Source organism: Olea europaea, chromosome 10 (genome assembly GCF_002742605.1).
Source record: "Olea europaea var. sylvestris chromosome 10, O_europaea_v1, whole genome shotgun sequence".
NCBI classification, from domain to species: domain Eukaryota; kingdom Viridiplantae; phylum Streptophyta; class Magnoliopsida; order Lamiales; family Oleaceae; genus Olea; species Olea europaea.
Genome location: NC_036246.1, coordinates 35,053,046 through 35,077,680, shown reverse-complemented (window position 1 = coordinate 35,077,680; position 24,635 = coordinate 35,053,046). Strand labels below are relative to the sequence as shown.

General features: G+C 36.7%; 2 protein-coding genes across 7 annotated transcripts in view; both read right to left on the bottom strand.

Moving 5' to 3' along the window:
• Positions 1-16,280, bottom strand: part of LOC111401986 (alpha-mannosidase-like) — a 55,977-nt gene extending 39,697 nt beyond the window's left edge. For 2 of the 6 annotated variants that reach the window (XM_023029985.1, XM_023029986.1), the window contains exons 1-10: positions 15,921-16,280; positions 15,742-15,825; positions 14,354-14,442; positions 14,097-14,271; positions 13,839-13,958; positions 13,672-13,755; positions 13,505-13,576; positions 13,271-13,384; positions 10,872-10,972; positions 10,676-10,769 (exon numbers count right to left, since the gene is read on the bottom strand). In XM_023029985.1, the coding sequence (XP_022885753.1) occupies positions 10,676-10,769; positions 10,872-10,972; positions 13,271-13,384; positions 13,505-13,576; positions 13,672-13,755; positions 13,839-13,958; positions 14,097-14,271; positions 14,354-14,442; positions 15,742-15,825; positions 15,921-16,121 (1,134 nt within the window). In that variant the 5' untranslated portion in view covers positions 16,122-16,280. The other 4 variants (XM_023029990.1, XM_023029991.1, XM_023029988.1 and 1 more) reach the window with 4 other exon arrangements.
• Positions 16,281-17,929: 1,649 nt separating this feature from the next.
• On the bottom strand, positions 17,930-22,199 carry LOC111401985 (protein EARLY-RESPONSIVE TO DEHYDRATION 7, chloroplastic-like). Its single transcript, XM_023029984.1, has 4 exons — positions 21,122-22,199; positions 20,679-20,845; positions 18,692-18,776; positions 17,930-18,420 (listed from the first exon to the last, which is right to left on the bottom strand). Exons 1-4 carry the CDS (start codon positions 22,075-22,077, stop codon positions 18,231-18,233), a joined length of 1,398 nt encoding a protein of 465 aa, XP_022885752.1. The 5' UTR covers positions 22,078-22,199; the 3' UTR covers positions 17,930-18,230.
• Positions 22,200-24,635: the final 2,436 nt, after the last annotated feature.

Here is a 24,635-nt window from a genome sequence, read left to right as displayed (position 1 = left end):
GATAGAAAGTTTCAAACCTGTGGTCTCCTCGTGAGTTTCTAGTCGTTGTCTTTGGTTAGAGAACTCTACATCGTGGTCCGGAACTGTGTCGACCTTTCGTTCGTTCGAAGTCGGTGCCATGGCTTGGCGTCTCTCGCATCTTTTCAATGTTGTCTGAGTTCAGTAGGTCTCTGGGTTTGGAGCTCAGTCTCGGCAGGTGTTCTCGAATTCGTTGGAGTTGGGTCTTGGTCACAGCAAGTTCTTTCCAGCATTGTCTTTCGTGTCGTTATCTGAAGGAGTTTGCCGCTTGGAGTCGGGGTCTTACGTAGTCTGCTGTTTGTTTTGATTAAGCCCTAGTCTTTAGGGATGTTGTCTCATTTGAATTATTCCAAGTTCTGTTATTCACGTAGCTAAGTTAATGCTATCGTGAGCTGCATTTACGCTTTCAGTTAGGGTTGTAGTATGGCTATAAAGCCAGGTTCTTTGTACTTCAATAAATAAGTCATTCATTCCATTTTGTTAAGAGTCTTTGCATAGTTTTATTCAATTATTTCTAACAAGTGGTATCAGAGCCCCACTGGGCTGAGAGAGAGAGGAAAGCCGCAATCTTTCGATTGACTTCAAGAACAGGAGAGTTTGAGAGAGATGTCAAGTGAAGGTTCCTTCGTCTAACCAGCTATCCCACGTTTCGATGGTCACTACGACCACTGGAGCATGCTCAAGGAGAACTTCCTAAGGTCCAAGGAGTATTGGAGTTTGGACGAGACAGGTTTTGAGGAGCCAGAAGTGGGAGCAGCTGCGACAGAGATGCAGCAGAGGAAGCTTGAGGAGCTGAAACTTAAAGATCTTAAGGTGAAGAACTATCTTTTCCAGTCGATAGACAGAACTATTCTGGAAACCATATTGGACAAGGGTATTGCTAAGAAGATCTGGGACTCAATGAAGAAGAAATTCGAGGGGAGTGCTAGGGTGAAGCGCTCGGTTCTTCAAGCGTTGAGGAGAGAGTTCGAAACTCTGGAGATGAAGATAGGAGAGAGCATTACTGACTACTTTGCTCGTGTTATGACAATAGCTAACAAGATGAGGGTGAATGGAGAACAAATGAAAGATGTCACCATTGTGGTGAAGATTCTTAGAACTTTGACTGACAAATTCAACTATTTAGTTGTCTCAATTGAAGAGTCTAAGGATATTGATGCACTCACTATTGATGAACTACAGAGCTCACTCATTGTGCATGAACAAAAGTTCAACAGAAGCAATGGAGAAGAACAGGCTTTGAAAGTGACCATGGATGAGAGAAATGGAGGAAGAGGGCGTGGCAGAGGCAACTATAGAGGAAGAGGTCGAGGAAGAGGGCGTCAAGTGTTCAACAACGCCACCATCGAATGTTATCGTTGTCACAGGCTCGGCCATTTTCAGAATGAATGTCCTACATGGGACAAGGAAGCCAATTATGCCGAGTTAGATGAGCATGAGGAGATGTTGTTAATGGCCTACGTTGAAGAGCATGAGGTTAAGCATGAGGAGGTATGGTTTTTAGACTCGGGTTGCTCTAATCACATGTGTGGAGATGCAATGATGTTTAGTGAGTTAGATGAGAATTTCAGGCAGCAAGTAAAGCTCGGGAATAATACCAGAATGACAGTAAAAGGGAGAGGAAATGTCAGATTTCATGTGAATGGTTTCAATCATATCATCACAGGAGTTTTCTACGTGCCAGATTTGAGAAATAACCTCCTGAGTATAGGGCAATTACAAGAAAAGGGGCTTACAATTCTCATCGAGGCAGGAATGTGTAAGATATATCACCCAGACAAAGACTTGATTATTTAAACTGCTATGTCAGCAAATCGGATGTTCATGTTGCTTACTAATACACAAGGAAGGAAGGCAGCCTGTTTTCACACGAGTGCACAAGATTTTTCTCATTTATGGCATCGAAGATACGGTCATTTAAGCCATAATGGTCTAACAACCTTGCAAACCAAGAATATGGTACGTGGTCTACCTCACCTTGCTCCTACCACAATAGTGTGTACTGATTGCTTGAGAGGTAAGCAACACCGAGAATCCATCCCTAAGAAAAGTGTATGGAGAGCAACTCATACATGCAGACATCTGTGGTTCAATAACTCCTACGTCAAATAGCAAGAAGAGGTATGTCCTATGCTTTATTGATGATTTTAGTAGAAAAGCATGGGTGTACTTTCTAGTAGAAAAGTCAGAAGCTTTAAATTCATTTAAAAGCCTTAAAAAGCTGGTTGAGAAAGAGACAAGCATGTATATTAAGTGCTTACGCACTGATAGAGGGGGTGAATTCAACTCAGACGAGTTCAATGAGTTTTGTAAACATTGTGGCATCAAAAGGCAGCTTACCAATGCTTACACTCCACAACAGAATGGGGTGGCCGAGAGAAAGAATCGGACAGTAATGAACTTGGTTCGTTCAATGCTCTCAGAAAAGAAGATTCCAAAAACTTTCTGGCCTGAGGCAGTGAATTGGACCATATATGTTTTAAACAGAAGTCCCTCTGTAGCTGTCAAGAATGTCACTCCTGAAGAAGCATGGTCTGGTGTGAAGCCTTCAGTGGAACATTTCCGAGTTTTTGGGTGTGTGGCACATGTTCATGCGCCAGATGCTAGGAGGACTAAGCTTGAAAATAAGAGTTTTGAATGTGTGCTTCTAGGAGTTAGTGAGGAATCAAAGGGCTACAGGTTGTATGATCTGGTATCAAAAAAGATGGTGACTAGCAGAGATGTAGTCTTTGAGGAAGACAGAGAATGGGAGTGGGACGTGAGTTATGAAAAGCAGGTGTTGTTAGATCTTGAATGGGGTGATGATACAGATAACACAGAAGAAGACATGAGGCAGAAACAGATGAAAATGATGAAGCATCTAATGAAAACAATGGAGAAGCTGAGGTTAGTGAAGAAGATCGAGAAACAGGAGATGATACCTCTAGTCCTGCAAATGAAGAAGAGTCTAGTGTAAGAGAAGGAAGAGCCAGACAGGTTCCCATCTGGATGGAGGACTATGTTAGTGGTAAGGATCTATCCAAGGAAGAAAACGAGCTCAACATGACCTTGATTACACCTGAAGATCTCATCAGTTATGAAGACGCTATAAAGAGCTCAAAGTGGAGATTGGCAATGGACTCAGAGATTAATTCTATTGAGAAGAATCAGACTTGGAGGCTTACTGATTTGCTGGCTGGAACTAAAACCATTGGAGTCAAATGGGTCTATAAAACAAAGTTAAACGAACATGGAGAAGTTGACAAGTATAAGGCTCGATTAGTGGCCAAAGGGTATTCGCAACAGCAAGGAGTAGATTTCACTGAAGTTTTTGCTCCGGTAGCACGAATGGACACAGTGAGAATGATAGTAGCACTTGCAACACAAAGGGACTCGAAGATCTATCAGCTAGATGTCAAATCAGCGTTTCTTCATGGTGAACTCAGTGAGGACGTGTATGTGGAGCAGCCAAAAGGTTATGAAAAGAAGGAAAGTGAGCATAAAGTGTATAAGTTGTACAAGGCTTTATACGGACTAAAACAAGCTCCACGAGCTTGGTTTAGCCGTATTGAGGCTTACTTCATTAATAAAGGATTCCAGAAATGTCCAAATGAGCAGACCTTATTTACCAAAAGGAGCAGTGAAGGTAAAGTGTTGATAGTAAGTATTTATGTGGATGATTTAATTTACACTGGTGATGATGAAGATATGATGGTTGATTTTAAGAGCTCCATGATGAAAGTGTTTGACATGACTGATTTGGGGATGATGAGGTTCTTCCTTGGCATTGAGGTGTTGCAGAAATCTGATGGCATTTTCATTTGTCAAAAGAAATATGCCACTGAAGTGTTAAGGCGTTTTGGGATGCTTGAGAGTAATTCAGTAAGTAGTCCGATTGTGCTAGGGTTCAAGATAAGTAGAGATGATTATGGGGTCACAATTGATGATACCTATTTCAAGCAGTTGGTGGGAAGTTTAATGTATCTTAATGCAACTCGTCCAGACATAATGTTCAGTGTTAGTCTAATTAGTAGGCACATAGCTAAACCGACTGAACTTCACTTACAAGCTACCAAAAGGATATTGAGGTACTTGAAGGGCACTGTCAACTATGGGATTCTCTATAAGAAGGGAGGAAGAAATGAAGAGCTGCTTGCTTTTACAGATAGTGATTATGCAGGAGATGTAGAGGATCGTAAAAGTACATCCGGGTATATGTTTCTCTTGAGCTCAGGAGCAGTTTCATGGTTATCCAAAAAACAACCCATAGTTACTTTGTCTACCACCGAGGCTGAATTTGTGCCGGCTGCTGTTTGTGCTTGTCAAGCTATATGGATGAGAAAAGTGTTGAAGAGGCTAAGTCATGCACAGGAAGGTTGCACTACCATTATGTGTGACAATAGTTCAGCAATCAAGCTCTCACGGAATCCAGTCTTGCATGGGAGGAGTAAGCATACGATGTACGGTTTCATTTCTTAAGAGACCTTACAACGAACGGTGAAATTGAATTAATTCATTGTGGAACGCAAGAGCAGGTAGCTGATTTGATGACAAAGCCGTTGAAGTTAGAAACATTTAAAAAACTCAGAGGAATGATGGGAGTGTGTAAAGCTACAGATGTAAACTAATTGCATTCTGCAGTTAGTTTAAGGGAGGGAATGAAGGAGTTTGGCGCTTGGAGTCGGGGTCTTACGTAGTCTGCTGTTTGTTTTGAATAAGCCCCTAGTCTTTAGGGATGTTGTCTCATTTGAATTATTCCAAGTTCTGTTATTCACGTAGCTAAGTTAATGCTATCGTGAGCTGCATTTACGCTTTGAGTTAGGGTTGTAATATGGCTATAAAGCCAGGTTCTTTGTACTTCAATAAATAAGTCATTCATTCCATTTTGTTAAGAGTCTTTGCATAGTTTTATTCAATTATTTCTAACATCATCATCGTGGGTGTTCGTCAATTTTGGAAGTCAGGTGAATCGTGTTCAGTGGTATTGGATTATTTTTTCTTGGGCTTTTGTTGTTGGGCTTAGGGAATTTGAATTGTTTTTGGGGTTATTGTTATTGGGCTATTATTGTGCTGACTATTAAACTGAATTATTTGGGTTATTTAATTAGAATTTTGGCAGCCTATAAAAACTCTTGGGCTGGTCATCTGGCCTTTGATATTTGGACTATTGTTTTGCTATAATTTTGGTAATTTTTAGGCTGCATATTAATTTTCTTTTTGGGCCTGAGAATTGGGCTTGGGCTAATTTATTGGTTTTATTACTGTTATTCGATTGAATTGTGTTTAATTTTGGGTCTATTGATTTGGGCCATTATTTGCCGGGTTTAATTTGGTATTTGGAGTTTGTGTTTTTATCCTATGGCCGACCAAAAGAATTTAGCTGTGACTAATGTCATTCCAGTGATGTCCAAAATCACGGAGCATAAGTTGGTTGGTCCGAATTATTTAGATTGGAGTAAGACAGTTGGGATTTATCTGCGAAGTATTTCTACGGACAATCATCTTACGGAAGATCCACCTAAGGATAATAATCAGACATGGTTACAAGATGATACCCGATTATTCTCACAAATTCGTAATTCTATTGAAACTGAGATAGTCAATCTGCTTAATCACTGTGAGTATGTTAAGGAATTGATGGAATATTTAGAATTTCTATACTCTGGGAAAGGGAATATGCCGTGTATTTATAAAGTCTGTAAGGGTTTTTACTATGCTAAACAAAAATATCAGTTTCTTCATGCTTATTTTATGAATTTCAAAAAGACCTACAAAAAACCGAATGTCTTGTTACCTTTTAGTCCGAATGTGAAAGTTCAACAAGCTCAGCAGGAGCAAATGGCTGTGATGAATTTTCTAGCTAGTCTTAATCCTCAATTTAACTGCTAAATCCCATATTCTTTCCAATGCTGAGATTTCATCGCTGTAAGAAACCTTTACTAAAGTACTTCGTACAAATACTAGTGCTTATGTTGCTTCACCTGCTTAGCCTTCTAGTGCTATTATCAGTCACAATAGTAGAGGTAATACAAGAGGTGAGGGTGCAGGTAGTTGGGTCAATCGAAGTCAGAATGAAGAGGGAGTTGTATGCTACTACCATCATGAGTTGGGTCATACCAAATACTCATGCCGAAAACTACAAAATAAATCTCAGAAGTCTCCTTCAGCCCATGTTGCAGCTAATGTTGCCACACCCATCTTGTTCTCTGGACAAACCATTACAGTTTCTACGGATGAATTTGCTAAATTCACTCAGTACCAAGAAGCATTGAAGAATTCATCTCAGCCTATCTCTGCAATTGCTGAGACAGGTGAACCTAATACATGTCTTCTCTCATCTTCCTCAAAATGGGTCATTGATTCTGGTGCCGCAGATTATATGATAGGTAATCCTAGTCTCTTCTCCATTTTTCAGTCGCATAAATCTCCTTCTAATGTTACTTTAGCTTATGGTTCTACTTCTTCTGTTCTCGATTCTGGCACTATTAATCTAACTCCATTACTTAAATCTACCACAATTTTCTTTTAATTTAATGTCTGAGCAAACTTATTCAGACTTTAAATTGTTAAATTGTTCTCATTTTTTCCTGATTATTGTCTTTTTCAAGGTCTTATGACAAGGAAATTATTGGTAAAGGACATGAATCAGGCCGAATCTATATTCTAGATCCCAGGTGCCCAAGTCCATGGCGTGTTCAAGCATCTTAACTCCTTCTGAAGCACGTTGTCGGTTGGGACATCCATTTTTATCTTTGTTGAAGAAATTATATCCTCGATTTCAATGTGTCGTCTTTAGATTGTGAGTCGTGTCAATTTGCAAAACATCATCATTTGTTGCAAAACATCATCATTTGTCATTGGTTCCTCGAGTCAATAAAAGAGCTAGTTTTCCTTTTGAATTAGTTCATTCAGATGTTTGGGGTCCTTATCATGTCGTGTCCAAATTGGATTTCGGTAATTTGTTACTTTGTTGATGATTTTTCTCGGTGACTTGGCTTTATTTAACGAAGAATCGTTCTGAATTATTTTTCTCATTTTAGTGCATTTTGTGCTAAAATTAGAACTCAGTTTAATGTCTCTGTACGGACATTGAGAAGTGATAATGCCAAAGAATATTTTTCCGATTCTTTTCAAACTTACATGCTTCAGAATGGTATTCTTCATCAATCTTCGCGTGTTGATACCCCCTCTTAGAATGGTGTGGCTAAAAGAAAAAATAGACATATTCTTGAAATGGCCAGGGCACTCCTGCTCCAAATACATGTTCCTAAACAATTTTGGGCTGATGCAGTGTCCATAGCCTGTTTCTTAATTAATCGGATGCCCTCATCCATTCTTCATGGTATGACTCCTTACAGTATCATTTTCCCTACTAAACCCCTGTTTCCTATTGAACCTACGATATTTGGTAGTACATTTTATGCTCGTGATGTTCGCCCCTAAGTAACTAAATTAGATCCCAAATCCTTAAAATGTATTTTTCTATGCTACTCTCGTCTACAAAAAGGGTATCGTTGCTACTGTCCGAATCTTAACAAATATCTTGTGTCAGCTTGGAACACATTCCTTTCTTTTCTACTTCTTACACTTCCTCCAATAAGGGAAAGGAGGATCATCTGTTGGTTTATCATGTCACTTACCAGTCAATTAATGTTACCTCTACACCTACTACTCCCACACTACTACCACCACTGCCTATTCGTCATGTGTATTCCAGACAACGAGGCCTTCCTGATGCATGTTTAGCACCTGCCTCTTCTTCGGCATCAGATCCAGTGTCCAGTGATCTTGATCTACCTATTGCTCTCCGCAAAAGTAAACATCAGTGCACTTATTCTATTTCATCTTTTGTGTCTTATGATCACTTGTCTTCGTCTTCTTGTTCTTTTGTTGCTTACCTTGATCCTATAACTCTTTCGAAAACTGTTCATGAAGCATTATACAATCCTGGTTGGCGTGAAGCTATGATCAAGGAGATGAATGCTTTGGATGCTAATGGCACTTGGGATTTCGTGGATTTACCTGCAGGAAAAAATACTATTGATGTAAGTGGGTATTTGCAGTCAAAGTCAATCCTAATGGATCAGTGGCTAGACTTGAAGCTTGTCTTGTTGCTAAAGCCTATGCTCATACTTATGGTGTGGATTATTCTGACACTTTCTCTCCAGTCGCTAAGTTAACGTCTGTTCGCTTATTCATCTCTATGGCAGCCACTCATAATTGGCCTTTACATCAATTGGACATCAAAAATCTCTTCTTACATGGTGATCTCTATGAAGAAGTTTATATGGAACAACCTCCTGGGTTTGTTGCTCATGAGGAGCACTAAAAAAGTGTCATCTTCGAAAATTCTTATATGGTTTGAAACAAAGTCCACATGCTTAGTTTGAAAAATTTAGTCAAGCAGTCAAGAAATTTGGAATGCAAAAGCGCAAGTCTAACCACTCAGTCTTCTACAAACAGTCCGAATCTGGCATTATTCTTCTTGTTGTGTATGTTGATGATATTGTTATTACTGGTGGTGATACTGTGGGAATTTCATCTCTAAAGTCCTTTTTCACGCCCAATTTCACACAAAGAATTTAGGAGTGTTGAAGTATTTCTTGGGAATAGAGGTGACAAGAAACAATAAAGGCATCCTCTTATCTCAGAGAAAATATATACTTGACTTGTTAACTGAGACAGGAAAGTTGGGAGCTAAGCCAAGCAGTACTCCAATGTTTCCCAGTTTGCAATTTACCAAAGATGGTGATTTATTTGAAAATCCTAAGAAGTATAGAAGACTAGTAGGGAAATTGAACTATCTTACAGTAACATGTCCTGATATTGCATATCCTGTCAGTATTGTAAGTCAATTCATGTCTTGCCCAACAGTTCACCATTTGGCAGCTTTAGAATAGATCCTTTTTTATTTAAAGAGAGCTCCTGGATGTGAAATACTGTACAGAAATCATGGACATACCCATATCGAATGCTTCTCAGATGCAAATTGGGCAGGTTCCAAAATTGATCGAAGATCCACTACTGGCTACTGTGTTTTTGTTGGAGGAAATTTAGTCTCATGGAAAAGTAAGATGCAAAACGTTGTGCCCCGATCTAATGCAGAATTAGAATATAGAGTTATGACTCAATCTACATGTGAGATAATATGGATATATCAGCTCTTAACTGAAGTTCGTCTTAAGACTTCAATACCAGCAAAGTTGTGGTGTGACAATCAAGCTGCTCTTCATATTACTTCTAATCCTGTTTTCCATTAACGAACTAAGCATATTGAGATTGACTGTCATTTCGTTCGTAAGAAGATACATCAGAATTTAATCTCTGTATGATACATGAAAACTGGAGAACAACTATGAGATATTTTCACAAAGGCTTTAAATGGGATTCGGGTTGATTATATTTGTAACTAGTTGGGGATGATTAATATCTATGCTTCAACTTGAGGGGAAGTGTTACAAATGTAAATTGACACTTAATTATAGGAATTGGTAGCTTGATTATAGGATTCCCTAATTAACATAGTTTCCTAATATAGATTTCTCAATTTGTATATATATGTATCTTTCCTATGAATGAATATAAGGAAAATTATATTTTCTTCCTTAAACTCTTACATTTTTAGAGAAAAAATTGAAGAATTTGTGGATTTGGGTTATGACAGTTATGATGGGTCCTCGATCTTTGATGAAAAAATTGAAGAATGTACAAATATGTGCAATGATAGTTACGATGGTCCACCTATTTTCTAAAAGAGCCTGATGTCAGTGTCCATGATAGGTGGTCTAAAAAAAAGGGTTGATTCTAGGTGTCACACAAGAGAGTCCGTGGATCTTGAGATGTATGCTATAGTTTGACCTTCATTTGAAGAGTGTTTTGTTGTATGTCCTGCAAGTTTATCAAGTAATATATTGCTATTATGAGAAATTGGATGAAGAATACAGTGCAAATTCAAGGATGAATCTTTATCAATCAAAGGAGAATGATGAAAATTTTAATTATTTTAGAGTTGGTATTTTCTTTATGAATGATATAAATTCGAATTTTAATTCCATTTATTTTGAATTAGTTCTAAATATTAGGACTTTTTAATTTAAATTGTTATTTAGACTTTAGTCATTGAGTTTTGTTGTTATTCAGATGTTATTTACTGCTTTAAATATGAGATGGAAGCCTTAATGCAAAAAAATGTTTTTTGAGTTGAAATATTCATTGTTGAGATTTTATTTTATTTTATTTTTTCAATTTTTCATAAATTCTCAGTTTTTAATATTTAAAATCAATAAGGCAAAATTCATTATATTCGTGCCTAAATCAAAGAATTTTTATGCCTAAACTTCTGGTATTCTTAGGATTCAACGAAATTTCGATATCAATGTTCATTCATTACTTTTACGCATCTGCCACCCTACATCAGTTATTATTTGAATGCTTGATATGGATAGAAGCTAGGATTTAATGTCCATCTCTGATTACAATATGGTATTGTTCATATAATCATAGTTTGATCCATAATTAACTTCAATGCACTTGAAAACCCAACTTTAATATCGTATAGGACTAACGTTGCTGACATGATCAAGTGCCCATTCACGAGTCCCAAGATTGCAAATACATGATCAGATTCAATTTTGACTCAATACATACATCCAGAAAAGAGAAAATTGTACGAACTTACCAGATAATATCCACTCAACATACGTATGTATCGCTTCAAGGAGGGGCGACTTGTAAAAAACCCAGTAAAGTATGTATTAGCACTGATTGCATATCTGTGGCAAGACAAAAGAGAAATATATAACTGAGTTTCAAGATCAATTCAAATAGAACAATTAGAACATATGATATCAGAATAAGAGTTGAGCATTGGTTACGGGAAATAATCATCAGTTTTCAAAGGCCAAGATTCATTGGCAGCACATTTCGCATCCACATAGAAAGATGGGGTAGAATATAATGCATTCACACGGCCATCCTGTGATAATGAGCTTTCTTAGATTCATTATGATTATGCCAAGCATTTCCCATTCCAGATAATGCAAGTGAATAAAGGTGAAAAGTTGGCAACTATGCAATTGGATGGAGAAACACTGAAAGAATTTTATTGATAAAAAAAAGGAATGTACAGAATTCCAGGACAAGTAGTTTTCTAAACTGAATATAAAAAGATGATCATGTAAATAAGTCATAAATGACGAGGAAACTCCAAATGCATTGTAAATCAAACAAACCATTGCTGCTGAAAAGCTAGCCTATTCAGGCCCAAAGTAAGTGAAGAGGAGAAACTTTTTATCCCGCCACATTCTAACAGCCTAAAGCACCTATTTTTTTGTCTATAAAGTGTTAAATTGGAATCCCGAGCTTATTCACTTAGTTAAAAATTAAATTATGCTAGAAGTGACGTAACTATTGCTCGTGACTAATGTAGTTATGTTCAAGTGCTCACCAACTGTTAAACCATCACAAATCAAAAGCTTAAGTCGTTATAAAGGAAGGAACTTAATCATTAATATTTATATCTTCACAGCACCTCCCCCAAACACTGAGGCCGGATTCATTTTTCTTCAAAGACCTGAGATGTGGAATATTCAATTTTCATAATTGGGTGGCAACTTCACTTGAACCTAGGACCTTGTTAGCCACAATATCATCCAATTACATTACATAAAATTTAGTATATTAGTTCCATTCTTTCACCTATTTTATCAGCTGGCTCCATCCTCCAAGTAAGACTAAGGACTCCCTTTAAAAAAAAAAATTCTTGCACGCAAAATAGTTGTTCGTCTTGGAGGATTGATAGAAAAGCAAGGATATGGGCTCGTGTGAGTGGGAAACAAAAAAATCTATTCTAGTTCTATCATCAGCAATGGGTTTGAATCTACACATCCTACATAGTTCTGTAGTACCATCACGATTCAAATAAACAAAATTTTGTATGTCACCATTATGTAAAGAATAAGTATAAAAGAGTCTTGATTTCAGTGGGCTTGTTTTGTTTCCAAATAAAAGAGGCCAGAGGCAATGGGAAAGAGGGCCTATAGCAAACAAGGTATGAGAAAAAATATTACAGGCAACAACACCCAAATTATCAAGACCCTGAACTCAAGAATTATGTGAAATGGAAAAGGATAGCAACGTGAAGAAGATCCAACAGTAGAAAACCAGTTCATTTCTCTATCATTAAATTTATGCTAATGATGGAAATTCCAAGAAGGAGAATTGTCATAGACAGAATCCCTTACATGGTAATGGTAAACTGTATAATCTCAGAAAAGTAACACAAAAGGATCTTCAACCTACCAAACATCTTCCCAGAACGGAATATATGAACATGACGTCTTGCTTTAAAGCAAACAAGAGGGAAGAATTAAGGATAGACATCAGAGACAAACTTCCAGGGACTTGTCTAAGTGACATTAACCTCAATCTTGGCATACTCATTCTTAGGATTCCAATCTTATTACGCACACTAACTTAAGTATTGTTTGATTGTTTCTTTCATTTAATTACTGAAATCTGATCAAATGATTGTTCTTTAACTAAAACAATTATGGACAAGACCATAGCAAGGATCTAAGTGTAAATATCATGGGTCAAATATAGCCAAGCCGAAGAACACTAAGGTACAAGCTCTGCCAACCACTTAAAAATGAGCTAATGAGAAAATGAAAAGAAAAGAATAAATGGGCAGTCCTATCATTTTCTCCGGCTTTTTAGTACCTAGGTAATTGTAAAAACATAAGATGAGCTAACATGTGTCAAGGGAATTCACCGGGATTAGAAGTCATGAGGTGGGTTGAAAAGGAAAGTTTAGGCTGACAAGACGACCTAGAAATAAGTAAATGTAGCACACAAACTCAATTTTTTAATCATTTGAGCTAAAGGTTATTCTACATATATATTTTTAAATTGCTATATTCACCAGTCTTCTCTTTCTCACTTCTCTTTCCGCCAAAACATAATGCTATGTTATGTTCTAGAAACTGTTTGGATACAATGTCATTATTTCAAAGAAGAGGTCTTCAACGGATGGTGACAGTGCACCTTGCAGAAATTATTAAGAGACTTTTGCTCCAGTTGCCAAGATGAATGCAATCAGATTCATAATATCTATATCAGCCAATTTGGCTTGGACGTTACAACAATTGGTTGTTAAAAATGTCTTCTTCAATGATTAAATTGATGACGAGGAAATAATTCTTTAGAATCAATTGTGCATTCCCATTGAGATTTTCTTTAGAATTAATGAAATCAACTTTACAACAGAAACTACCTTGTTCACATAATGAATTAGTTTGTCCATTTGCTTGAACCAAGACTCGGCATATTGATATTGGAAGTCATCGCCCATTGTCCACATAATATGATTAGTTCGCGTCATATTTGCCTATGTATCAAAGATGAAATGATCATCAACTGCATGTGCAATCTTACCTTCTAAATGCTTGTTCAGTAAGAAGCTTTGGTAATTATTGAATTTAAGGAATAAGAGAAACATGGAGTTTACTTGAATCATTGCACTACTAATAAAATCATTAACTCGCACGTCCACATTAAAGTTAAAAAGGAGGGGATCATCCTGCATTAAGGGAAGCTGAGAAGTATTATGATACTGCTTATATGAAGAACTAGGAGTAAAACTGACACTAATTGATCTTTGCTTAAAGATGGAACCTGGACTGGATTGAAATCATTATTTACTTCAAAAGAGAACCCATTTGGGGGGCTGTAATGAACAGGAAATGCATTGGCAAAAATCTGCAAGGACCCAGACTAAAAGTAATCAAATGAAGCAGTTTAACACTAAAATTGTGTATGGAGCAGGAGTTGCATTTCCTAACCTGAGAAGAGGATCCAAATGTCCTGGAAGCCCGCCAAATAACTTCGAGGGATTTATCTTTCTGACGTTTTCCTCTGTCTTGATAATCAATCCGTGCAAAATGAACGGAATCAAATCCCAGCTATACAAACAAAAAAATATAAAATATAAAATTAACAATATGTAAACATGTAATATCAATTCTGTAGATACGGATTTAGATTATGTTAAGCTAACAGTTATTGAATTCCAATAACTATCAATAGATAAGTTTAAATACCTCAACCCCTAGTAGGTAAGCCTGCACTGCAGAGTGCCCGAACGGATCAATCTGCCATCCAGCACGAGGAGCCTTATTAAATTGATTCTTTATCAGTTGATGGCCTAGAGTTGTTTGGTCAATCATGTCAATATAATGAGTAGCAGCTTCATCATGCATACACCAGCCACCATTTCTGCATTCATGTTTATTAAAATAGTTTTATGCCAAATTCTCTAAGAAAGGATATGGATAGCAGGATGCAAGCTGATGCTTACACGAATTCCAACTGGCCGGCATCAACAAGTTTCCGTACATCTTCTTGAATTTCTGGATTTTGCCTCTTCCACCATCTATCGAAAAATGCCTATCACAATAGCAATTCATTTTTGTTAATGGTAAAAGAAACTTTGCTGAAGTTAGAAATTTATACACATCAAGCATCTGCATGAGACAATGTGTTTATGCACAGCACTTTATTCAACAAACTGTTAGATAGTCATAATAGTAGTGAACTTCAACCATTGTGTATAATGCATGACCCAGTATTATCGCTCTCATTGTTAGCTTAGTCCATGGAGAGTCAATGGAAATGAACCACATTAATCATTTGTTCTTTTCATTTTCTGCTTCATCCTCTCTCTCTCTCTCTCTCTAATGATCTTGTGGTTTGTCTTAACAGTTGACTACAACTGAAAGCTGATGCAGTACTAACTATATTTACTCATGTACTCCTGCATTTCTACTTGCAAAGTAGATATTTCTCCAGTATCATCATCATGTAGTTGAAATGGACTAGTTCCATTGGCAAGTAATGTTCAACGTTGTCCCAATTCTTGTAACAGACATGGATGTAAAATTACGTGATGTAATATGACTGATTTCAACTCCAACTGAACAAGGAAAAGGAGAATAACAAGAATAATGAAACACAGGACCCTAAAAATGCCTAATACTTGAAAAGAAGCTACAGATCTGCGTGACCCTCTGCAGAAATTAGTATTGCACATTCGACTTGACACTAGGAGGCATTTGCACATAAAATGTCACCTGTACTTAACTTTGCTCGCCATATACTCCCTCTATAAGCAGATACAGGAGAAAGAATGTGTTAGACAGTCAAGAACCATTTCATTGAGAACTCAAGATGATGTAATGGACAAGCCAAAGCTGGCAAGCTTATTGCTAAACATCTCTTCCATTACAAAGACCACCTGATTATACCAAAATGGAAGTATCTTTCTATTTAGGAATAGGAAAATCATGACCATAATCCGCGCAGTATGCTCTCAATCTTGCTCCGCACTCAGGATAATCTCTTACCGAGTGAAAAATTTTTACCTTTGGGATATGTGAAGCTTAATTTTATAGTCTGCAAATAGTTGCATTAACAAAATACTATTGGAGACTAGTACACACTCCGTGTCTGATAACTGAAACCAACACTCCATTAATATCAGTTGTGATCAATCTGAATAACTCAATGGTGCAATGCTTTATGTAATTCCCACAACGTGCACCCTAAGGCAAAAAATAAAAAAATAAAAAATAAAAAATTCATGAACTTCATCTTTAACCAAGTCATTTGAACCAGATAAATTTCAGATAACTATTGATTCTAGTCCAAAAGCAATAATTTCAAGAAATTCAGAAGAAGTATTACTACCATTTCAGCAAAGGCAAACTTCCTATTAGGGTCGCGGCGCAATGACATAACAACAGAGTCCAAAATATTTTCCACACATGCACCCTGTATCAATTCAAATATCGAAATTCAGAGAACCAAAAAAAGTAAGAAATTAAACCAATCGATCCATACACTGCATAATCGCATCTAATTCACACCTGAATACTGTTATTTGATCCAACATAGTACTGATCAACTGTCTTGAGCCAGCCCACATCATCATGCGAATGGGGAACCAAATGAACGTTCAATTTCCCATCAATAATCCCACTCCCAGTGTTGTATTTGATATACCCATTCACACCATATGCAAATGCAATGCACAGTAAAGCTGCAACTAATGGAGAAAACTTTTCCATTTCGAATCCCAATCAAGTTTTCGCTTTATTGTTTTGATGGATACAGTATATAAAAGTCGAAGACTGTGACGCAAATTTCATCGTGTAGTTCCTCGAGGTGCAAAGGTTGTCCATTCATAAGACAAAGACACAGACAAATCAAAGAATAAGATTGAATAATGGACGGCATTGCTTGATGCCATGTCTCTATTCGCCTCCGTTGGACTAGTTGTTGACTTGTATGTTCCTCAATTTATCTTCCAAATTGACCAATAAAATGTAGGGATGACAATTTGAACAGTCAAAATCGAAAATCACGATGAATCGAACCACACGAGGCGAAAAAATCGAACCGATGGTACAATGGGACAGATATGATATTTGATTTTAATGAACCAATTCGGGACGATGAGAATATGGTATTTACGCGCGTCGCCCTGAACCGAACCGATTACATGTTAATTTTTTTTTCCATATAAATAATAATCTAATGCAAAATATGTATAAAAAAAATCTAATTTTGCAAACTCCACATGGACGTTTTTTCTTCCTCTGCAGTCACGCATAATGGTTATCAACACACTCGCTCTTGAAGTGAACTCAATCAACAATTTCAGTTTCAAAAAATTTATTCTCTTACAGTAAATTTGATCATTTGATTAGTTTTAGACACCTGAATTGATTTGAAATTAAGTATACATAGTCTTTGTCTTTCTTTATTTTGTCATTATTAACCTAGACATCACCCTTTATCGACCCTTTGTACAATTTTGATCTAGTAAGTTATCGACGATGCAAATTGCTTGAAGTGTTCCAATATAATTCACTCGACTATCAGTTGATAACCATCACGTGTGACTTTTTTCATAAAATATTTTTTTTCAATTCGACGGCTGGACCTATGAAAAATAATTTATTTTCATGAATATTAACTGCCCCGAATCGAGTCGAACTAATATACAAACTGAACCGAACCAATATCGACTTACGTGGTTATCGTGTGATTATGATATGACGAAAAAATTGGTGGTTCGATGATAATTTTGGCCGATCTGTTCTCGAACCGAACTGTTGCCAACTCTAATAAAATCAGACTTTGAAAATCAGCCCTAAAGGACTTACTAATGGAATATCCTAGTATTTCTTTCCTTATTTTCCATTAAAGGTGGGCATTTTTTCGGGAATCGTTGAAATCAAATTGAAACTAGATAAAATTCGACTTCGATTCCTCTACTAAAGTCAATTTTGGGACCATGGTTTCATTTGGATTCTTGATATTACCTTGAGAATCAATAATGGATTCTATTTTTCGAATTTTTCTTTCTATAGGTGTATTACATCAAGACACACCAGATCTTTGATCATTAGATCTCAAAATTATCTCACGTTTAAATCTATTTTACATACACTCCTTTCATTTGCAAGAAAACCTATTGGGTAATCAAAATTCAAAACTAAATAATTTCATATATATTATACAAATTCATAACTTAAATACAACTCAATTGGAAAAAAAAATATTTTTAATTCAATATTGTATGCGAACTCAAATTTCTCATTATTTTTATAGTTTGGATTTTCAAAATGCCCAAGATTAAAATTAAGTCTCCGTTTGGCCTTCATTAAAACTCATAAATTTAATTTAAATTTTTCTCCCTCCAATTTTCAACCACACAATCTTCAATAAAATAATATTACACGCAAATTGAAAACTTTTCATTCTTTTACAACTATCTATTTTTCAAAAAAAAAAAAAAACACTATTCCCCCATTATAAATCCAAATAATGGGGCCAAACGGGGGCTAAATGGAGGGAAATGAACTTACCATAAACAGGAAAAAATTTTGGCTTGTGATTGTTGTTTTACTAAAAGTATTTCATACTTTCAGGAGACGTCCTATCAAATTGAGAAGGAAAAAAATAATTATGTCCTGAGATGGACTATTCACAAGAAACAAACTTGAGCTACAAAAAAATAAAAAAAAAATAAAAAAAAAAAAGGACAGTTCTGAACAACAACAATATTTAAAAAGATAAACAAAGATTGTTATCTGGCTCTTTAACTCTCAATGAATCTGGAAAATGTATACTCCAGAAGAAGTCAAAGAAATTGTATGACTAATCAGCTATTACTTGGAACTTTTTCCCTTCTTCTCAGCTGCGGCAGTCTTGATAGCAGATGCAGCCAGTGTAGAGGGCTTTAGAACACTTTTTGGATTGAAGGCCTTCCTAATCTTAAAAACAGCCCATGCAGTTCCCATAGCATGTCCTGCAGCATCCAGTCCCTCACTTGCTGCCTCACCTGCCTCGTTTCCATACCTTCAAAATGAAAATTTCATTACTCTAAATCTGCATATGATACACAACCGTAATGCATGCTTGGTTAAGCAAAATTGTAGCTTCTAATTCTTGCTTCATACTCTACCTTTCCAAACATGCCATAAATCTGTACCAGGTGTACAGTTACCAAGATAAAAAAATTTATCGATAAATTAGAAATATCAATCTAACAAGAAATGAATGAAAAGGGAATGGGGATCAACAAGTACACTCAAGCGTGATCAAGATCATAGATGGCGAGGACACGTACCTGTGGGAGACAAGTCCAGTTGTCACAGTGGAAGATGTTGACATCACATTCTTTCCAGCTACTTCAACAGCATCACAGATTTTGCCTGTTTGCCGAAAGCATATATTGTTAACTGGAGTGATAGAAGTAAGGGGCAAGTTCATATAAATTACTACAGGTAATGAAACAATCAATCTAAATCAAGTTTGACCACAACACCACCATTCATTTATAGAAACTTAATGCTACAGCAATGAATGTGAAGTTGCTCCAGGTTAATAGTTAATACACACCGAAAAGATGCATAAAGCCACAGCCACTAAGTAAACACCTAAGAGGAAATGAAATAACTGAAGAACCCCATATTGTCAAGAGCAGAAAGATATTTTCATAGAAGGCACATACATGACAAACCTATTGAAGAGTAATTTTAAACCAGATTATCTGGTGACTGAAAGACTTTAGGTAATTTGATTTTGACTGCCAGTTAGCAACATTTTTTCTTTCTAGAGACCAAACACACTGGGAAAGAACCAACTATGAACTCCCAAACTAAACATACCAGCTGAACTCAGTTCAAGCTAAACCTTTTGCAGCATACTTTTTTATGAGTTAAAAAATAATTGGCAAGCTATTCTTTCACTGGTCTTCAAATGTGTGTAGTCAAAAATTTCTAAGTGAAAATATCCACGCTCTTTGGGCAGACACAGTGATGTAAAAAATATACATACTCAGAGCAGTATCTTAATTGTATTGGATATGATTGCTTAGCCTTCTTTTGGATACAAATTTATAAATGGTTTATAAATAGAGTTCACAGTCAAACATTAATTTTAACCACAATTTCATAACTACTATTCATTATTATCCACACGTCGTAGAAACGACTAATATTCCTCTTTAAAAACCATTTATAAATTTGCCAGGGAGGCTTAATTCTGGTAAATTAATTGTTCTTTTTTTCCCACAAGGCCTAGAAGATTTCAATTGAAAAGCAGACCCATTCTTTCAATTCAGTAGTTAACTACATATGCAGCTTGAATAAATGTTTTTCCTTTTCTTCTTTTTCTTTCGCCAGTACTTACTGTAAGGGTTACAACAAGGGTTAACTCCCCTGGAACGTTATTCATTTCTGACTAGAAGTTTGAAGTTTCAATTCCATACCTAGAATCATATGCTAACCCACTAATTTCATCAAAGAGCCTATCTAAAACATTAGAGTTCCAAATACTTCTCACTTATAAGTTGACCATGCAACTTGTAAAAAAGTTATCAACCCAACACTATACAAGCAAACAAAATGCTTTATTCGGTCTAATACGTATGTGAGGAAGGTAAACTTAAAAAGAGCATAGATGAGTTTTTCATTCTTTCATAAGGATTCTTGTGAGATATCAAGCACAAGTCAAAACTTACAATTTTGCTTTTGTGAAATTTATAACTTAGGCATCATCGTCTGGTCCCTCACCTCAATTTGAACACATCACCCAGCAATATGAAGGATTAGATTGCTTTTAAAATATATGCACTAGCAGCAACTATTATAATCGCTTAATAAGTTAATAACTCATGCAAAACATCAAATTGAAAAAAGACAGTACAATTAAATAAATAAATAGACACCTTGTTAAATTATGCCCTGGTTGATGTAGCTAAAAATAAAATTTTTAGTAGATTTTGATAAAAGCTGGTGAAATGCGTGGTTGAAAAATTGATAAAAATTGTGAGTCCAAAGAAATGTTTGATTAAAATTAATTGTTGAATTTTACTTGGATTTTAATCAACTATTTAATTTTAAGCTACTACCAAGCAGGGGCATTTATATCTTCATATGAAAGTTGTGGGTCCAATGAAATGTGTGATTAAAATTAATTGTTGAATTTGACTTGGATTTTAATAAACTATTTAACATAAGCTACTACCAAACCGGGGCATATATATCTTCATATAATGTGCAGCAGAAAAGCACCAACATTAAAAATAAAAGTGAAAGGGATGTTTCACATACTAAATCCATCCAGAGATGCAAGGACAATTTCTCCTGGCAGGTGACCAAAGAGCTTCTTTCCTACTTTAGAATTTGCAACAGAACCAGTAAAGAATCCCGAAACCTTCACAGCTCCTGAAAGTACCCCGACTGCTACTTTCTCGGTCATCTTTGTCACCCTCTTAACCCTAAAGAAAATAACGACAATTATGCATATGCCTTGTTTCTTCATATCGTATATTTATGTAAACAGAACATTATAAATAGGGTATAAGTCATTTGGCCGTTACTAAATCAGGCTTAAAGTTAGAGAATCGTGTTTTTAGAGCAAACATACACAACTGACAATGTCATGTTACAGCAAACGAGGGAAAGACATATGCTGAAAGACAAGTAAACAAACAGACAACCTAAATCAATATGCAACTATTAATTAAATGAATACAGACAAAGCACCATAAAACCTCTTAATTCTCTTTAAGGTCTTAGGATCAATCTTTGAATTTTCCCCTGGAGTCACCCTCTCCTTCAACATCTCATTCCCTGACTTCAACCGATCTACAGTCACATCTCCACACCATAATATTCCCTTAACCAGATGCCCAGACCCTGCCGCAATCAGCCTAGCTGCCGTCCCGCTATACTCCTCCACATTAGGTGCCAGCGTCGTCCAGTAGGCTGCGCACTGCCCTTCTACCGCCTCCATCTTCTTCTTGTCTGTATTCAACTCCCCTGCTGTAATTCCCCTCGCCGCTGCCCCTGCCTCTGCTATCATCTCTTTCTCCTCCACCCTCCGAAATGAAAAGTTACAATAAGTCTCCAAAACTCGATCCAACTCCTTCAAGGCCCCCTCCTGCCCTTTAGACACTATCGTTAACCCATAACTCAACACCTCATTTTCCATATTCACCTTTTCCTTTTTATTCTTTTTATTCTTCTTCTTCTTCTTCTTCTTTTTCTCTTTTCCGTCATCATCGTTGGAGTCAGAATCCTCAGTTTCCTTCGGGGGTTGGAAGGAGAAGAAGTAATGGGATTGATCAAGCTTAACGGCTGCAAGGTCTTTCGTCAAAGGCCATTGGGTCTCATCCCCGACACGAGCAAAAGAAGCGACGGTGTTATCCCCCTGATAAAGAACGATGATTTGGAGTGCGCCTGAAGCAAGCTCAACGGAGTAATGCTGATCGATCAAATGGAGAATTGCGCCGGGGATTGTGAGGTAGACCTCCTCAATGGATTCGGGAGGGGCCGATGGTGAAGCTGTGTGAGTTTCGTAGTTGTGAGGGAAGAGGTTCTCCACAGGGTCGATGGTGGGGTAGAGCGGTGTAGAGGAGGGATTTGGGCGATGAATTGTTTGGTAATTGGAGTCTATGACTTTGGGGTACATTGGGGTTCGAGGGGGATTTGGGTTTTGGGACTCCATTTTTGGATCAGAAAGAGGTTACTGGTACACAATTTACACCGAACCAGATGATGTATTTCACACTATTCATTTTTATCACCGCACTTTTCACACTTGAACCAATTATTTAGTGTTCATTATCGGCTTTTTCTCCTTTTCACCTTTCCTTTAAAAAGTGAATGTGGAGGTTACTATTCATTTTTTAGTACATTGTGTTCACACTTGTTGAGTTAGTTTGTACCTATTCAGAGGCTCAATACATTTGCTCTCTACTTTCATTGTGCTTGAGACCTAGAGATCTCTCCGTGCACTCTTTGTATTCTCCTTTCCATTCATTTGTATTCTTCTTCGAGTGAAAGAAAGAAACCCTAGAAAATGCCTTTTCATATTCTTAACTCTCTTCCACATCAATGTCAAGTATTTCTCGTTCCCTAATCTATCCTGTGTTTGTTCTTGTTGATTTCCTGCCTATTTTTTGCTGCGCAGCAATTTTCATTGGAATCCAACATAGACTTTGGTGACGAGGAGGAAGAAGACAAAGAAGGATATGTCGCAGCGACAGCGCGAGGCAAAGGAAAAGCTCAAGTGTGAGATCAAGGACAAAAGTACTTCAATCGTCAAGTTTGCCACCTCTACCTCTCTGCCCTATGCCTTCAAAGCCGGACCTGAGGAGAGGCCCAAGAGGCCTCTGCCTCAGGCCCAAAATATAAGGGTACCCAAAATACTTGTAACCCTTTTTTATTTTTTTGGAAAACCCGGGCCAATTTCAACAGTTGTCTTCTGCAGTTGGCTGCTCCAGTGCTTCTCCACGCCAATCGCCAATTTCGCCATGGTTTTGGTTACGTCTGCTGCAACTTAAGTCTCAACGGTTCAACCTAGGGATGTCAAAAAGGCTCGGTGGCTCGGGCGGCTCGTGGCCCGACTCGGGAATAGCCTGAGCCCGCCCGGCTCGTGGCTCATAAAAATCGAGCCCGAGCAAGCCCGTGTGGCCCGTGACAATAATGTTCGGTCCGAGTTAAATTAAATGGCAAAAAAAATTTTAAAAAAAAATTAGAAGAGCTGCAAGCTATACCTGTTGCCGTGCAGCTATAGCTGCATTTTTTACATGGTATAGTCGTGTAGATTTTGAAATTCAAATTTGAAAAATAACACGGGTTTTTTGTCTATAAATACGACGTGATTTTTGAAGTTTTAAATCACTTTGTTATCAATTTTAATTCGCATTATTTCTATATTATAAATTCAGATTCAATCATTCAAGTTTCAATTTCTTTCACTATACAGTCTAATATTCAGTATTTTTTATTATACTAGTTATTATGGATTTTACAAGTGATGAAGTTAATCAGTTCGGCGGTAGCTCGAGTACTCCGTCTAACTACAATGCATGTCAAAATGTTCCAATTAATTTGGAGGATATTGAAGAGAAAGAAGTTCAAGTACTCGAGACAAAAAGGTCAAAAAAAATAATCATCAAATTGTTGGCAACATATGACATGTAAAAAAAATGATGTTCAAAATGGAGTAGATATTTGGAAAGTATGTTGCAATTACTGTGGCAAAGAATTTAGTTGGAAGCCCGGTTCGAGTACAACGCATTTGAATAGACACGTATTAAGGAGTTGTAAAGCGATCTGGACTCGAAACAGACTGAACTAGTGTTTGGCGGTTCTAATTCTACTCTTTCCACCTTTGTATATTCACAGGAAAGATTTCGCGAAAGAATGGCTGCATACGTGGTTGCAGTAGAGATGCCGCTTACGATGATAGACTCAATACACTTTACCCGACTCGTGTAGAAATATCTTCAACACAGGTATTCTTCTTATTCTAGAAACACTCTTCGTTAAGATAGCATAAAATTATATAACAGAAGAAAACAAGTTACTATTGAAGGTCTAAAAAGTTTTAATAATGTTATATCGTTTACTTCTGATTTATGGATCGATTGTAATAGAAAAGATTATATTGCTGCTGCAACTCATTATATTGATCACCCGTGGCTTCTACATAAAAGAATTATTGTATTCAAATGTGTAGAGTATCCTCATAATGTCACTAACATATACATGATTTTAAAAGATATCATACAGGAATATGGTATACAAGATATGATTCGAAATTTTACTTTTGATAATGCTGCAGTGAACAAAGTTGTTATTGAAAGATTTATTGCTAATCTTAACCCCGTATTTGGAAAATTATTTTTTCATCAACGTTGTGTATGTCATATTATTAATTTGATTGTAAAAGCTAGATTAGAACATATAAGTTCACCTTTAGATAAAATTAGACAAGCAATAAATTTTATTACTGTGTCACCAGCAAGAAAACAAGCATTTAATAGTTTGTGTGCAAAGTATGGATTACAAGAGAAATCATTTGCCACTGATGTAACGCATAGGTGGAACTCTACATATCTTATATTACATGCATGTGAAAATTACGATAAAGTAATTTCACTATATTATAATGGTGGGCATACACTCGGACCCGAACATAATTTGGAAGATTGAGAATGGACTATTGCATTTTACGTGAAAAAAATTTTACAACCTTTTTTCGATGCTACAAAGGAA

What these genes read in the sequence shown, in the direction of transcription:
- LOC111401985 (XM_023029984.1), bottom strand. Translation starts at nt 22,077, where the DNA reads ATGGAGTCCCAAAACCCAAATCCCCCTCGAACCCCAATGTACCCCAAA. An exon ending in ACCTTAAAGAGAATTAAGAG is followed by an intron (nt 20,846 to 21,121) that starts GTTTTATGGTGC and finishes TATTTTCTTTAG; the next exon opens with GGTTAAGAGGGTGACAAAGA. An exon ending in TGCATCTCTGGATGGATTTA is followed by an intron (nt 18,777 to 20,678) that starts GTATGTGAAACA and finishes TTCGGCAAACAG; the next exon opens with GCAAAATCTGTGATGCTGTT.